General features: G+C 36.4%; 1 protein-coding gene across 2 annotated transcripts in view; it reads left to right on the top strand.

The window, feature by feature from the left end:
- The window catches only part of tbx5b (T-box transcription factor 5b), a 47,259-nt gene that overhangs the window by 5,433 nt on the left and 24,466 nt on the right, over positions 1-17,360 (top strand). Inside the window, exons 2-9 of one of the 2 annotated variants that reach the window (XM_061986440.1) lie at positions 2,173-2,245; positions 2,631-2,738; positions 2,948-3,098; positions 7,115-7,264; positions 7,428-7,522; positions 7,680-7,799; positions 11,125-11,272; positions 14,914-15,066. In XM_061986440.1, the coding sequence (XP_061842424.1) occupies positions 3,063-3,098; positions 7,115-7,264; positions 7,428-7,522; positions 7,680-7,799; positions 11,125-11,272; positions 14,914-15,066 (702 nt within the window). In that variant the 5' untranslated portion in view covers positions 2,173-2,245; positions 2,631-2,738; positions 2,948-3,062. Of the gene's footprint in view, positions 1-2,172; positions 2,246-2,630; positions 2,739-2,947; positions 3,099-5,945; positions 6,250-7,114; positions 7,265-7,427; positions 7,523-7,679; positions 7,800-11,124; positions 11,273-14,913; positions 15,067-17,360 lie in introns of those variants that run through there. The other variant, XM_061986441.1, reaches the window with a different exon arrangement.

The raw sequence follows: 17,360 nt of genomic DNA, 5'->3' as shown, positions 1-17,360 counted from the left end.
TATGTCAAATAAAAATACACAAAAGAGGTCAAATATCTTGTTTCTGCATTTTACACGATTAATGTTGAAAGGTCATGTTGCACTTCACTTTGACGCCTTCGAGTGACAGCATCTCTCAGGGCAGCCAGACACTGCGTCCCCAAATGTTAATGTTCTCACATGAATAACCCCTCACTAGTGTGTCCTCACTCAGTGCGTCTCTTTTTGCACTCCAAAGGGCACTCATGCTCCTGGCACACTCTAACTGGATGCATTGTTATTGTTTTACTTGCATGAAGCAGTTAATAGGAGTTTGATGAAGTCACACTGTACTTTGTTTACTTCTTTTGTTTTTACTTTCCCCCTCTACATGTCCTTCTATCAGCTCCTGTTGAGTCCCCTGCTTACAATCAGAGCCCCACAAGAGGGCGCTGCAATACCCCACAGTAAAAATACTGTTTCTCTATATATTCAAAGCAGCCAGCTTTTTAAACTCATATTTGAAATAATGAAAGCTTATCCTGTTTGTAAGGTTTAGTGTCATAATGTATTTTTTGTCGTAAAATAAGCAACTAAAGTTCACTTAAAAATAAATTGATGGGAGATTAAATGAGTGTTATCTTATTTTCATCTCTTCTGGCTTTGGAAAAGGGTGGATGCAAACTTGTTTTTGCAAAAATAATAGAAATGTTTGGAATTTCACTTTTGTTCATTATAACAATGATTTTCAAACTCAAAACATAGAAAGTGTTTGGGCTAAAATACTGCTGTGTCACCAAATAGTGCCTTGAAAAAAATGTCCATTGTAAATTCGCAGCTTATTGCTGGCAAACAATTGCATTACTTTCACAGTAAGATTTACAGCAATTCACTGTGAAATAGCAATTTACTGTAATGCTGTGCTGTGATTTTACAGTTACAACATGTTACAACTTCACAATTGTAATTTTCAAGTAAATACAATGACCACGATTTTCTCATACGGCCTTCATACTGTATGTAACCGAAGTAATAATTACTGTGGCAACAATAACTTTTTTTTTTAACTGTTCTTCTTGTTGTTGTTAATCTCCTCTCTTGGTTTACCAGCATACCGCCACCTACTGTACAAGAGTGTACTACGTAGTCTATGGAACCAAAGCAATTTGTTGTGATATTACAGAGGAAGACTATCAATCATCAATCAATCTTTATTTATATAGCCCTAAATCACAAGTGTCTCAAAGGGCTGCACAAGCCACAACGACATCCTCGGTACAAAGCCCTATGATTACAGTATGTTACTGTAATGTTTACAGTCAATTGGTTGGTTTGTTGAAGTTAATTTCAAACATGTATACAGTATCACTATGATACATCACATATTTTACAATATTTTTAATTTTTCTTTACATGTTTGAAAAGGAGTATAGGCGGTATAGGAGGCTTATTTACCCTTTTCCACTTACTAACACATATGATCACTTCCTGTTCAATTCTGTACACAATTTACATCAATGCATTCCAAATACATCAGTTCTCATCATAAATAGGTAAATCAGTGATGATTCACTAAATGAGATGGATAATATCTTATTTTCCATAAGTTTTATAACATAATTCCTCTTCCTTGTACTTCAACACTCGTAGCAGCCTCATAAACTGAATCACAATTTGTACATTGTTTGACTTATTTGCTTAATTCATTCCATAATTTATTTCCACATGCTGATATGCTAAAAGTTTTCAGTGTTGTACGCGCATACAAATGTTATAAATTAAAATGTTCTCTAAGGTTATACTTCTTTATTTTGCGCATAACTTCTGTTATTGTTTGCATTAGCTTCTGTGTGTTCTCTCCTGAACAAAACGTGGTCTTGTCGTCTGCAAATAACACAACTTTAAGTACTTTGTTAATTTACAAATGTCATTTATATAAAAACAGAACAATTTTGGTCCCAGTATTGATCCCTGGGGTACGCCGCAAATTATCCCTAGCTATGTTGACATATTTTCACCTAGCTTCATGTTTTGCTTCCTGTTGGTTAAGTAGCAACCCTCTGATGCCATATCGTTTTTTATTTTTTGATTAAGAGAATGCGATTAATGGTGTCAAATGCTTTGGTTAGATCCATTTTGTTACAATACATTTTGAATAAATATTTTACTGTGAAACACACTTGAATTCAGTTAAATGCTGGTACATTTTTGCAGTGTGATGATTACTTGTTGAAGAAGAGCAGAACCTGTGGTGTCGCCCAAGGTTAGAGTGTCCGCCCTGAGATCGGTAGGTCGTGAGTTCAAACCCCGTCCGTCCGAGTCATACCAAAGACTATAAAAATGGGACCCATTACCTCCCTGCTTGGCACTCAGCATCAAGGGTTGGAATTGGGGCTTACATCATCAAAATGATTCCAGAGTGCGGCCACCGCTGCTGCTCACTGCTCCCCTCACCTCCCAGGTGGTGAACAAGGGGATGGGTCAAATGCAGATAGTAATTTTACCACACTTAGTGTGTGTGTTTGTGTGTGTGTGTGTGTGTGTGTGTGTGTGTGTGTGTGTGTGTGTGTGTGTGTGTGTGTGTGTGTGTGTGTGTGTGTGTGTGTGTGTGACTATCAGTGGTACTTTAACTTTAACTTAACATGTTTAATAATAATAATGAAGTCGACCAGGTTTTCATTCAGCTGCACCCGGAGGCTCTGCCTGGAGCACTGCCAGCCCCACCAGAACTCTGCTCTTCCCACATGATGAGACCACCTCACACTGGACCTGAAGGCAGGGTAGGGGGGTTGTGGAATGTATTGGACCCTGCGTGTGATGTGATTGTTTGCAGAGAAATGACTTGACCTTGCCCTGTAATGCCACACACACACACACACACACACACACACACACACACACACACACACACACACACACACACACACACACACACACACACACACACACACACACACACACACACACACACACACACACTGTGGTGCAGCTCTAGGTGTGTGAGACGGACCTGCTGAGTGCAGGAGGTCTGGGACCCCTTCGCCACTTCCTCCAGACGGAGAACAGAGGATCCAGTCAGCTGAAGCCCGGATGGGACAATAATAATGAGCTGTCCAGCCGCCAGCGCCACCTCATTTCAGGTATGATTGAAACCTTCTCCTCTCACTTTTCGTCTGCCTCACAAGCCAGACAGCTGCACAGTCTATGAGGGGAAAATAAGAATATGTGTTTTCAAACGGAGGCATATTGATCAAATCCAACTTTACTCTTTGATCATATAGTTCCAAAACGATTGTGAGTTATACGTTAAATTGTTGCAAATCCCTGCACGCAAAATATTTCTTTAGTTAAATACTTTGCTAAATATTTCATGGATCTCCTTACATGCATCCATTGACCTTTTTAATATTGCTCGTGTCTTTTTGATGTTTCCACTTTATATCTATTGCATTAGTATATTTTCCCATCATGTTAGTAAAACCATGGTTGTTATGCTTCATAGAATCTAAATATTAGTCCCTCAGAAATTTAGAATTTTGACATTAGAATCAAATTTTTAGAGAAAAGTACATTTTTACCGATGTTTACGTGCCCAGAAAAATATGTGTGTGCGTGTGTATGTTTATTAGTTTTAACGTGTTTGCAGTTTTACGTTTTCTTTACAAAGTAGAAGCTCACAGGCTCCAACTATGTATTACATATATATATATAGATAGATGTCCGATAATATCGGTCTGCCGATATTATTGGCCGATAAATGCGTTAAAATGTAATATCGGAAATAATCGGTATCGGTTTTTTTTATTATCGGTATCGTTTTTTATTTTTTTTATTTTTATTAAGTCAACATAAAAAACACAAGATACACTTACAATTAGTGCACCAACCCAAAAAACCTTCTTCCCCCACTCATTCACATTCATTCACACAAAAGAGTTGTTTCTTTCTGTTATTAATATTCTGGTTCCTACATTATATATCAATATATATATCAATACAGTCTGCAAGGGATACAGTCCGTATGGACACATGATTGTGGGTGCTGCTGGTCCACTAATAGTACTAACCATTAACAGTTAATTTGACTAATTTTCATTAATTACTAGTTTCTATGTAACTGTTTTTATATTGTTTTACTTTCTTTTTTATTCAAGAAAATGTTTTAATTTATTTATCTTGTTTTATTTTATTAATTTTTTAAACAAGTACCTTATCTTCACCATACCTGGTTGTCCAAATTAGGCATAATAATGTGTTAATTCCACGACTGTGTATATCGGTTGATATCGGTATCGGTGGATATCGATATCGGTAATTAAAGAGTTGGACAATATCGGAATATCGGATATCGGCAAAAAGCCATTATCGGACACCCCTATACAGTATATATATATATATATATATATATATATATATATATATATATATATATATATATATATATATATATATATAGTATGTGTGTATATATATATAGTATGTGTATATATATATTGTATGTGTATATATGCGTGTATATGTATATATATTTATATATATATTATATTTGTGTATATGCATATATATGTATGTATATATATATATATATGTATATATTTATGTATATACATATATATATATATGTATATGTATTCATATATGTATGTATATATACTGTATATAAATATATATATATATATATGAATGTATTTATATATATATTTCCATTATTCAATAATGTGCATATTCACAGAAGTGAGGGGGATCCTAAAACACAACACACGGAACATAAAATTCTATATTTTCAACGAAACCTCCAGCAGAACGTTTTACAACATGTGTCACATTTGCAATTTCGTGAGCGTCCGTTATGTTGTGAAGAAATTCTGAAATATGCATAAACTCAAATCATTCATTTTGACTGTTCAGTATATTTAGGACCTCATGTTATACGCACACGCATGTGGTCATTTGTATTTTTACGCCTGTAATTAATGTACAATTACGCTTCACAATTAATGTTGGCATGTGGGATATTCGAAAGTTATGACACAAATATTTTGTTTAGAACTGTGGAAAAAAAACTAAACGCTAAATTCGTTTTTATAGCGTGTGTACGGTAATTCCAGTCCACGGGAAAGTGTTTAATTACAAAACATTGGTGATGAGAAATCTATAAACTAACTAAATAAAACGACTAAATCATCATATTTAAACGAACACGATGATGATTGATATATACAAGTATTATTAATAACTTTGACGTAAGCACGGCTGAGACGTCTCGTCTTGTATCTATTTGACCTCATGCATGAACTTTAATTGAAATGTAATGTTCAAATTGTTTGTGTATATCGTCAACTTCTAAAACATATATTTATCTATATATCATTTACATTACTACAAAATAATTAGATAACGTGTAATATGTTATTCTAGCACGTTCTAGGTCACGTGAGGCACGCTCCCCATGAATGCCCACACAAGCCGCCGTATAGTAAAATATGATATCATGTCCATTGTGTGCATGGCTCCAGTCAGCCACGCAATGGCCGACGATGCGTGAATGTCTCTCCTGAATGAACGTGTGGTAGTTACCGTGCAAGGCAGGAGGGACGTACGTGACCCCCCGCTGACCCCGTCATGTTTGCCCCCCGGTGATCAGGACCCTCAGTAATCCGGTCAGTGCGGTGATTCAGTCGAGCAGATTACACGTGATTGTTCGGTGACGTCACATTATGTCTTGCTCTATTAACAACAAATGCCGGTCAGTGTCATTGATCAGAGGCAACGTCATCACGCACACATGAATATATAATATCATTGGGAGAGTTAAGATAAGATTCAAAAACAAAGGAGAGACGGAGGAGCGCATGCCGACGCACGGTGTTGACCAATAGGCGCGCAGGAAACCCACACGGGGGGCGGGGCTTTGTGGCTGAGTCGGATTTGACTCCATTTGTAATGAAGGATGTGATGAGCGGGGTCCAGATCGGGGCTGGCACCGAGTCGGTGAGGGCAACCGGGAGAGGAGCGACACTAAATTAAAGCTGCAATGATCTGATTGGGCTGCGGAAGGCGGCAGCTGCATATGCGCGCTCCCGGGGAACAAACGATCACCGACACTGCGCATGGAATATGCCTGATTTTGTATTTTTGTATTTATTTTTTGTCAAGCTTTCGCTAACACAACTGGACTGTTTGGATTGATTTATTTAAAAACAGGAAGTTAACAGCAAAGAGGCGGTGGTCGTGCTGCGTTCAGGATGACGAGCGTGTTTTGTGCAGTGAGCACAGTGTGCAGTGCTTGAGGTATATTACAGAGCATGTATGCATGCATGCAGGCCTTGAAGGGGGCACCCATAACACAAAATGCACGCTTAGTATCACCAATATGTTATTATATGTATATTTTGTGCAGGTTGCAAACATGCAAAGTTTCCATTAAAATGCTGACTTTATTAATGAATTATATATGGACCATAATGCAACCTGTTTGGTGGCCCTCATAACGTGCATGCATGTTCAGTAGCCCAAAACAAACACCACAATGTGAAAGGTGAAGTGCATGAACGTTTAATCTCTTTTGAAGTGGAAGCCAATTATTAGATTATAGTACAATTTAAGTCGTTATTTTGCAAGGCACGAACACCAAGGCTCACCACAAAATAGAAGTTGAAACTTGCAAAAAATTAATTTAATTGTAGCATCCCGTGCATGGATACATGTATTTTTATTTTATTTATTTATTCTGTTTAGAGGCAAATTGTGTCTATTATTTTCATACTAATATGTGCATTGCAGTTCACCTTATATTAGGTAAATATACAAATTATTAAAGTATGATTAATATACATATTTTAGTGCAGATACATGTATGTACAGATATACAAGTGTGTGTGTGTGTGTGTGTGTGTGTGTGTGTGTGTGTGTGTGTGTGTGTGTGTGTGTGCTTGTGTGTGTATATATATATATATATATATATATATATATATATTTTTTTTTTATATATATATATATATATATATATATATATATACACAAATAAATATATACACATGTATATACACACACACACACATATATATATACACACACACACACACACACACACACACACACACACACACACACACACGTGTGTGTATGTATTAATATTAATGATATGTGTGTGTAGGGGGACATGGCAAACGGAGGCGACCAGTTTGGCCTCGCTGAGCGTCCAGACTCAAACTGCATGGATTCTCCCAAGGAGAGCAAACAAGAAAGTCCCAGCACTTACCATTTTAAATCTTCTGCTTCACCACTGACACCCTCCAGTCAGCAGGTATGTACATTATTCAACCTTCATTCATTTATTTTTGTGAAATTGTCATCTTTTTTTAATTTTAAAACGTAAATAGTGAGTCAGATAATAAATCAAATGTGTATTTATTTGAATAGGAACAGGCGTTTATTTGTGTCCAATGAGTGTTTTGTTTTTGCTGCAGGGGATGGAAGGAATCAAAGTGTACCTTCATGACAGGGAGCTTTGGACAAGGTTTGATGAAGTGGGAACTGAAATGATTATCACCAAGGCTGGACGGTAGGCCAAAAGTTTATTATTTACAATACAATTATTAGTTAACCCTGAAAATGTATCATGTATTTATTTCACTGTGGTTAAGTGTCCTATAATTTGTTTTCCTTTTCATATATGAATCAGTGTGTTCTTCTAATATTAATTGTCTTTGTTCAAAAAGGAGAATGTTTCCCAGTTACAAGGTGAAGGTTACAGGACTCAACCCCAAAACCAAATACATCCTATTAATGGACATTGTGCCCAGCGACGACCACCGCTACAAGTTTGCAGACAACAAATGGTTAGTTTCATCTGTTGTCCTTCTCCTTTTCACATGTTACAAAGTATGTTGACAATTTAAGTACTGCCTGTGTTTACACTGACAGTGCAGGCAACAACAATATAGTCTCAGGAGGTACAAGTATGGTATCCTTTCCCCACATTATTGACCACATCTTGCAATATATTTTTTTCTCAGAAAATCTTAACTACACGTTTTCATTGTAAAATTACAGCAAATTGGCTAATAATTGCGTTACTTTCACAGGAATTACAGTCAATTCCTGTGAAATATCTTTATAGCAATTTACTGTAACTGCAGAGCTGCAATGTTACGGTTAATAACAATACAATTAAAACTGTATACTGTAACTTCACAATTGTCAGAATACTGCCACTTATGTTTGCAACGGAGTCTACGGAACCCCTTCAGAGACAAATCAGTTTGAATTTACAGTAATATGTTCAGCGGAGATAGGCTCCAGTGCCCCCCGCGACCCTGAAAGGGACAAGCGGTAGAAAATGGATGGATGGATGGATGTTGTGATATTACAGAGGACTATGATTGTAGTATTTTGCTGTGAAATATAAGGGTATTGTCATTTTTACAGTCATTTGCTTGAATGTTACAGTCAATTTTGATTACAGTATTTACTGTTAAATGCTGTGAAATTCAGGAAATGTTTTATGGTCTTGAAAAGGGTTATGAGATAAAGAACTAATCTGTCAGTGTTATGGCTGCACTGCCTAAAAGTCAGACAATCCTTCCAGACCATTCTGGCCTAATTCTCACCTCTTCCCTCCGCGTCTCCCCGCTGGTTAAATCAGCCTGCATGTGAAAGGTTCACCGGGCGGACAGACTGCACGGAACGGATTAAAGTCACCCGTTCAGATGCATGGTTCGACTGGAATCCGATAAGCGAGAGCTCACAGTGTGTCACTGGTGTAAAGTATTTGTATAAAAGTATCATTGTTAGGGGAAATTCAATGTTTTGACACCAAAGATGCTAGATGCTGTGCCTTGCTCCAGGAAACCTCAATAGGACTCTCTAGGAAGCAATATACAAATCATATTTTCATAAGTCCTTATAGAGGCCTTGCTTTTTAGATTTGTATTACTATTTTTTTTAAACCTCCAAACTTTCTAGTCATATTGACAAAACCCCTGTGGGGAAAAGTTCCTCTCATGCTCGTGCTGTGTGTGTTTATTCTTACTCCATGTAACACACAACTTTGTTCATTTCCATGTGTGGAGCTGTGCTTGTGTAGACTTGCAAACTACAGTTGATACTTTTACAAATGGGGCTAAAAACATTTGCGTGCGGGGAAAAAAATAAATTCACATCTAAATTATGGCTCTAAATAGAGTCATAATTTTGAAAAATGTACACCTTTTTTTAGGTGTGAACTTTTTTTAAATATATTTTTAGTCCATCTGTGTGCTTACTCACTGCATGTATGTCATACATCAGCAGCTATAGGAGGAACTTATGTAACCTGTTTTGAAAGGTTTCATTATAATTTGTAATATATTGCGAGAATCGTGTTGAATCGAGAATCAATTGTGTATTCACCCCAAGATTTTGAATCAAATCGAACTATAAATTGTTGTAACATTCCCATGCCCCAAAAACATATTCAGCTCAATTGCATTATTTTGAATAATGCATCAGTAGGGAAAATCTAAAGAAAATGATATTTAATTGTAATTCGGTTGAGTTTATGAAGTGTCTAATTGTGAATATTGATATATGAGTACACATGTTGCATACCGTGTGTGTCTATAGCCTGTGTGTAGACTGCAGAGGAGAGAGCAGGTTACTACTACATGAGGTGCGATACTGCATCTATCTGATACCGCGTAAATTCATGGCCACTTTTTCCGATACTTGACATATTTCATGATCGTTATTTTGAAATATTTTGTGATTTTTGCCTTAATTTTGTTGATTATGATTATAATCCACAGGGCAAAGATTTTAGGCCAAACATATCAACAAACTTATTTGTAAACAGCTGTAACAAAATTTAAACACTTCTATATAAGTAAATGTAATATCAACACAATAACGCAATTATCACTGCATTCCCTTTAATTAAATAGTCCACAAGGCAAAAATAAAGTCAATAGTGCAAAATATGTAACAGGGTGTCTGCGGGTCATTAAAAAGCATTACATCTCATTAAATAGCTCTTGCGAAAATAGATGTGTTAAATGGCATTAAAAAGCATTAAATACCATTATAAAAAATACCAAATGTGCAATTGGAAACAAAAAAAGAGAACAAAACGAACCCCTTTTTCCAATCAGGGAAAACAAACTGCACTTCAAGATGTTTAATATTTATTAAAGTGCAAGTTTTGCTAACAAATATTGAGAGTCCATTTGTTTACTTAGGATCATTAAGTTATTGACCTTCCATTGGTTAAAAACACTAAACTATGTTTATTGCGTTTGAAAGGGGTAAGTGTATTATTATTTTATATTATGATTACATTAGTGCTTATCGGACACAGGTAATGTAAACTTTCATTTATGCAACATTATCATTGTCAAACACTTACACATATGTCTGTACAGAGAATTGTATGCGTTCTTATTATTAATATAATAACGATCTGCAGGACACCATGGGCAATACAATTGCTTTAAAGTGTATTTAAAGGGAATAAAAGGCATTAAATTGGATTTGCTGATATTAGCAGAAGCCCAAAAGCAAAAACTAAATTGTCTCTCATTCCCGGAGTTTGTAGTTTTTCAGGTCAAGGGACCCCCTTCTTACAGTATTAATTGTGTTTTAAAGGAAACTGGTCCTAAAGGTATAAAGTATCTTAATTGTTATTGTGCAACACTCGCATTTCCCGTGAAGCTCCTTGGGTTTGAGTTTATTTGGAACATGCATGCATACAACAACATGATACATCACAATTTCCAGTTTCGCTTTTCAACATGTTCGAAAGGGAGTAGGAAGAAGCAGAGCGTATACTTATTTTCTTTTACATAACAGTTGCTAAAACTTTTGTTCACTTCCTGTTCTCAATGTATTCACAATATACTTCATAAGTAATTGGGGTTGAAGTTTATGTAGCGGAAATGTGAAATTTGAACTTTTAAGTCACTCAAACTGTCCACAGAATAAATGGAGAACATATAAAACACACAAATAAAAACGTTGCACAACTGTACGTCACGCTAAAACCGATCCGATACTGATACCACCACTGGTATCGATACGGTTGGTGTTTGGCTCTACGATGTACGGTCGGACCAGACTGACCATGACCCACTGGATGTTGGTGTATGCGTTCATGTTATAAATGCAGTGTGTGTGCGTGTGTCGTTGTAGGTCTGTAACGGGTAAGGCCGAACCAGCGATGCCGGGCAGGCTTTACGTCCATCCGGACTCTCCTGCGACGGGGGCCCACTGGAGCCGCCAGCTGGTGTCCTTCCAGAAACTCAAACTCACCAACAACCACCTGGACCCATTTGGACATGTGAGCGTTGCTGCTTAATTAACTGCACATTTAAAAAAAAACAAAAAAAACCGTCATCTGTACTTTTAAACGATACGGGTAATGTTTTCGGCTACCAAATGACTGCATGTGTGCATTTTGATATAAAGAACTCTGAGAGGTCTTTTACGTGTAGTTGCGTTATAGTTTTGAAGTGTTTCTACGTGGACAGAGCACAACTCATGCATGGGGGCCACATGAGTGCACACCCATGGCTCCCTTGCAGCGTCCTGCAGCCGCGCCAATTAGGCTCCCAGCAGCATGCCGACGTGCATTGTTTGAAACAAATACAAAACATCACATTTCCAGGCCCCTAAGTAATGAGCCCGGAGACTTGTGAAGTCCATTAGTTGAGGCATTTCACCGGCGGACACGTCATTGCGATTAAACTGAGCCCCTCTAGATTAAGGGCGCGCACGAGCACATTTACGCGCGCACTTAAAGGCCAGCAGTTCCATGGGGGAAAAAAGAACACACGTGGGTTTTTCATTGGCGTGTTGTAACTTTCGTGTAAAAGTGCATGGTGTTAATTCGATGTTATTACGTTGACAATTGTTTTAAGTAGAGATAAATGCGTTAAAATGTAATATCGGAAATTATTGGTATCGGTTTTTTATTATCGGTATCGGGTTTTTTGGTTTTTTTTTTTTTTTATTAAATCAACGTAAAAAACACAAGATACACTTACAATTAGTGCACCAAACCAAAAAACCTCCCTCCCCTCTCATTCACACAAAAGGGTTGTTTCTTTCTGTTATTAATATTCTGGTTCCTACATGATATATCAATATAGTCTGCAAGGGATACAGTCTGTAAGCACACATGATTGTGCGTGCTGCTGGTCCACTAATAGTACTAACCTTTAACAGTTAATTTTACAAATTTTCATTAATTACTAGTTTCTATGTAACTGTTTTTATATTGTTTTACTTTCTTTTTTATTCAAGGAAATGTTTTTAATTTATTTATCTTATCTTATTTTTATTTATTTTTTTAAAGTACCTTATCTTCATACCTGGTTGTCCAAATTAGGCATGATAATGTGTTATTTCCACGATTGTATATATCGGTATCGGTAATTAAAGAGTTGGACAATATCGGAATATCGGATATCGACAAAAAGCCATTATCGGACATCCCTAGTTTTAAGTTGTAAACAATATTTTTTGTGGCCTCATTTTGGGCATGAATGTAACTTATTTATTGTTGGGCCCCCACCCTACCCTAAACATAATATCATCGCACCATGCACACACACTCAGTACGCCAAAGTTTTTTTTATTGCTTTAATGTCGCCAAGATGTGTACGTTTTGTTAATACAACCTGTTATTCACCTAAACATCCATCCATCCATCCATTTTCTACCGCTTATTCCCTTTTGGGGTCCTAACATGTTTATCAATTTGTCATGTTTTTATTTACTTTACAATGTTAAGTATAGAGAATATGATTATCAGTAGTTGATGTTAATAATAAATCATTATTATAATTATTATAATTTGTGTATCTACTGGGTTAAGCCTTCCCTGTCTTTAAAAACTAGTGACACCTCTGTTTTGAACTTAAATTGAGGTTCCTTGAACGCACCACAATTGTGTGCTATGACATGCAAAAGAGAATCTTAAACATAACTTTGTCGATGCCGCCACATATAGATTTATTATATTTTTACATTTCTTCTATCACCTTATCCTGCTTCCCAAATGTTGGCGCTGGGTGTGAATGGACGCATGGGAGCTTTGATGTCTTTAAGACGTCTGTGTTGAGTGAACAGTGAAGTGTTCCAATGCTTGGCTGAACAATTTCAAATTTTTTTCAAGGGTGTGTACCTTACACATTCCTGTTTAATTCAATCAATTGAACTTTTGACAGCAAAATTGTGTTTATCTGAACTTTTATGACATCATATTTTATAACTGGCGGATTAAAATCAAAGACACACACAGTATTTTTGCATGCACTAAAAACAAGTTATTGGTTGAAACTATAATTTTTTTTTTAATTGCTTGTAATGTCACCAAGATGTGTGAGTTTTAATAATCACACAACCTGTTATTATTCACTTAAACATGATTATCAATTTGTCAAATTTTCTTTACTTTATATTTTAAATCTATAGGTTAGTTGATTAATGTAGGATTATCGTTAGTGAATGATGATAATAATATTAATACATTATTCTTATAATATTAATAATTATTAATATAATTAGTGTATCTGCAGGGGTTAAGCCTCCACTAGCTTTAGAAAATAGATTTAATCGAGGTTCCTTGAACGCACCACAATTGTGCTATGCGATGCAAAAGGGAGTCTTAAACATAACTTTGTCCGATGGTGCCACAAATAGATTTATTATATTTGCACCTTTTTTCTACCACCTTATCCTGGTTCCCAAATGTTGGCGGTGAGAGCTTTGATGTGTTTATGACGTCTGTGTTGAGTGAACAGTGACGCGTTCCAATGCTTAGCATTTTTTTTAAGGGTGTGTATGTTACACCCTCCATCCATCCATTTTTCTACCGCTTGTCCCTTTCGGTGTCACGGGGTGTGCTGGAGCTTACATTCCTATTTAATTCAAACAACCCTTTTATTGAATTTTGACAGCAAAATTGTGTTTATTTGAACTTTTATGACGTCATATTTTATAACTGACAGATTTAAATCAAATAAAAAAATCTACAACTCTTTCCAAAGCCGATACCATGATCATGTGGCTCATAGGCCTAAAGTTTTTATGCCAAGGGCCGGTTGTGAGTAATAAAACTATCATTGGTGTTATTTATTGCAAATAAAAAGTAAATGTGCAGCTCAATAAATTAGAACGTCTTTGAAAAGGTCCTTTATTTCGGTATATCAAATGAAAGATTAAGTGAAACTTATAATTTTGCAAGAGGAAAAAAAGTCTTAATTCCTTTATTTTTTTAAGATTAAACCTTAAAGCCTAAATTCATATACCTCATTAAATAAACTTTTACATAATCTTTGTCTGAATTGAACTTGTGATCAAATAGCTTTTACACAATATTCTAATGTATTGAGATGCACCGTATTGTGTAAGAATGTGTGCCATGTATAATCTAATGAGAGGGTTTATATTGCAAAGTACATTATGTTAAGGAGAAAGTACTAATGCTCAGTTTTGCTACAGAAGTCTGAATGTAACCAAATGTTTAGTTTGCAGTGATGTAGAACTGCACTCTGTCATACTGAGAGCTGAGCGGGGAATTTTCTCCCACCTTACAAAAAATAGTTTTGAATAGGATACGGTGCACCTCTAATCAAGATAATGGTCAATTAGTATATGCCTCTCTTGCAGTATGTAGATCAAAGTAGTGTTGGAATGTCTAAGATGTATAAAGATGCATTTATTTCATACTATAGACACTTTTTTAAGCGTTCCTAAATGGCTGACAAGACAAGTGGTAGTAACAGACCATATAGGCTGCGGGGGGAAAAAAGTGGCTGTACATCTCAACTTCCCTAACTTTGATCTTGTGTGTCATGAATCTATTGTCACTCACACTGAGGTCGTCCTAGAAATGTGTTTTAGTCCAGCCCCCATCTGCTGCTGGAACACGACCGCTCACTCAAGCCTCACCCTCTCAATCTCACCCCTGTGCAGATAATACTCAACTCCATGCACAAATACCAGCCTCGCCTCCATATTGTCAAGGCGGACGAGAACAATGGCTTCGGCTCCAAAAATACAGCCTTCTGCACCCATGTCTTCTCTGAGACCGCCTTCATCGCTGTCACCTCCTACCAGAACCATAAGGTTAGTTTTACACAGCGCACACTGCTGCATCCAGCGTTTTAGTGAGGAGGTGATATCCTATAGGGTGCTTGGAGAAATGGGAGGGCCTTTAGTGGGGTTTGTGTGAGGCAGTGGAACATTTGACACCATACTTACATCACTGAGGCTCAATACCACTCAATAACACAATAAGGACTCAGCACTTTAAGGCCACTCATAACTTAAAACAGCTCTATTCTACATTTTACCATGCTTTTCAGAAAAAAAATAGTATTCTTGTTATGTATACATAATGTGGACCTGCTATATCTGCTTTCATTTTAATGCCAAGGGCACAAGAACTTCACAAGATCTTTTGAATTTTGTCACATCACAACTTCAGTGGAATGTATTGCTTGCAAACTTCATTTTCAACGTGAACAACCTCCATTCATTTAGGTACACATTGCAATGTCACTTTGAAAATCCACCCAATTAGTCAGATGATATGTTGTAATGTCACACAAAAAAGAAGAGCAGACCTTACTTTAACACACTTTTGGTAAATGAAACTAAAGGGCACCTATGATGAGTTTAATTTACATTTAATACACTTCCTTGTGGTCAGGATGAGGGGTTCTTATGCTTTTTATCTTCAGGGCCCAACTTTTTCACTACAGAGGGTACTGGGACCCACTCAAATATTGACACTGAATCTTACTTTGAAATTGAATCGTATAATATGATAGTACATCTAATCTACTTACATTTTAACAAGATAAACCTTGTGTTAAACGCATGTGTTAATAAATATTATTATCAAGACTTAGGTCAGGCTGATTACAAAAATAAATACTATTCAAATATACTGCAAAAGAAGGGACTCATAAAAACTGCTGAAAAACAAATTTACATACAATTACGCAGTGCTAAAATAAATGAATTCTAACTAAAATAATACTAATATGGTTTATGTTTCTTCAATAAACTGTCACTAAAATTTAAATGCAAATTAAAATACAGTTTTACCACTTTAGTCATAATTTTTGCGCTTAAGAAACTTCTTTATGACTTTGGCTGCAGACTTCTTCTGTTTGAGATTGTCATTACTGCCACAGGTGGTAAAAAGTGCATTACAAACGGATAACAGTGATATAATATTTTTTTGGCAGCCCTCTAGGGTGCTTGTGGCCCTACAATGGGCGCCAAAACTCTGGTCTAGATAATACGTTTTGGATATGCTTTGGTCTAAATTTTACATACATTTTGCTCCACAGTCACTTTAATAACCCGTTTTTTCAGTCTGTCTGCAAGATGTTCATATTTGGAGGCGTTCCCAGATTGCAAATGAAACCACGCTCCATCCTCTCCAAATGTATCACAATTTATCTTTTGAAAGTCTACACTGTTGAAATACATATCTTGAACATGTCACGGCAATTTTTTTTCCAGACACGGTCGAAAATAAACTTCATAAACACAACATAGATTTACCCGGTCACAACATTAGGTACGCCTGCATACTCGCCAATCGATACCAACTCTGCATAAAAAAAGCTGCTTTTAGCAACATTTATGACACTGCATGTTGCACATTAGTGTTATTATGTGCATGTCAAGATTAGATTAAAATAATTATTAATTCTACCTTTTTTATGTTTCCTGGTGGTCTGAGTGCTTCACTTAATGTCCAAATAAGTGCTTCCACCTCGCTCTGGAGTTACGATGTATAGCCAGACTGCAAAACCATGTGAACAGAGGCATCAAAACTATTTGCAAGCTCACACCAAAATTATTTGACGCTTTGGCATTATTTTACACAGCATTTGTAAATCAGAAAAGATGATAGTCATCATAGGTTCTCCTTTAAGCTAACTGCTGATAAGACAGTCAATGATTCATATTGTAATCAGAATCAGAATCAGAATCAGAAATACTTTATTAATCCCCGAGGGGAAATAAAAATTTTCAGCACTGAGTCCGCTAACCACAATAATGTCAGGTTTTGTTCATTAAGCACAGGCGCTTAGCCTACATCCTCCAGCCCATTGGTTGTCAATTTTTTTTCACCAAGTACCAGCTCAGAAAAAACATAGCTCTCCAAGTACCACCGTAATGACCGACATTGAAATACAGTAGTGTAGTAGGCGTATTTCCATTGACTACAAGGCAGAGGTTTTATTAAACATTTGTATTCAATATTTTTGGCCACTGTAACATTACATACAGTTTGAACAGTAACAATGTTTTTGAACATAGAAAAAAACCCCACTGTACTTTAATCAAGTGATTCTCTGAAGTACCACTCGATGGTAGCGGTACACGTACCACAGTTT

Source organism: Nerophis lumbriciformis, linkage group LG12, assembly GCF_033978685.3.
Source record: "Nerophis lumbriciformis linkage group LG12, RoL_Nlum_v2.1, whole genome shotgun sequence".
Taxonomy (NCBI): Eukaryota; Metazoa; Chordata; class Actinopteri; order Syngnathiformes; family Syngnathidae; genus Nerophis; species Nerophis lumbriciformis.
The sequence above is the reverse complement of the archived record's forward strand: the minus strand, read 5'-3'. Positions and strand labels throughout refer to the sequence as shown.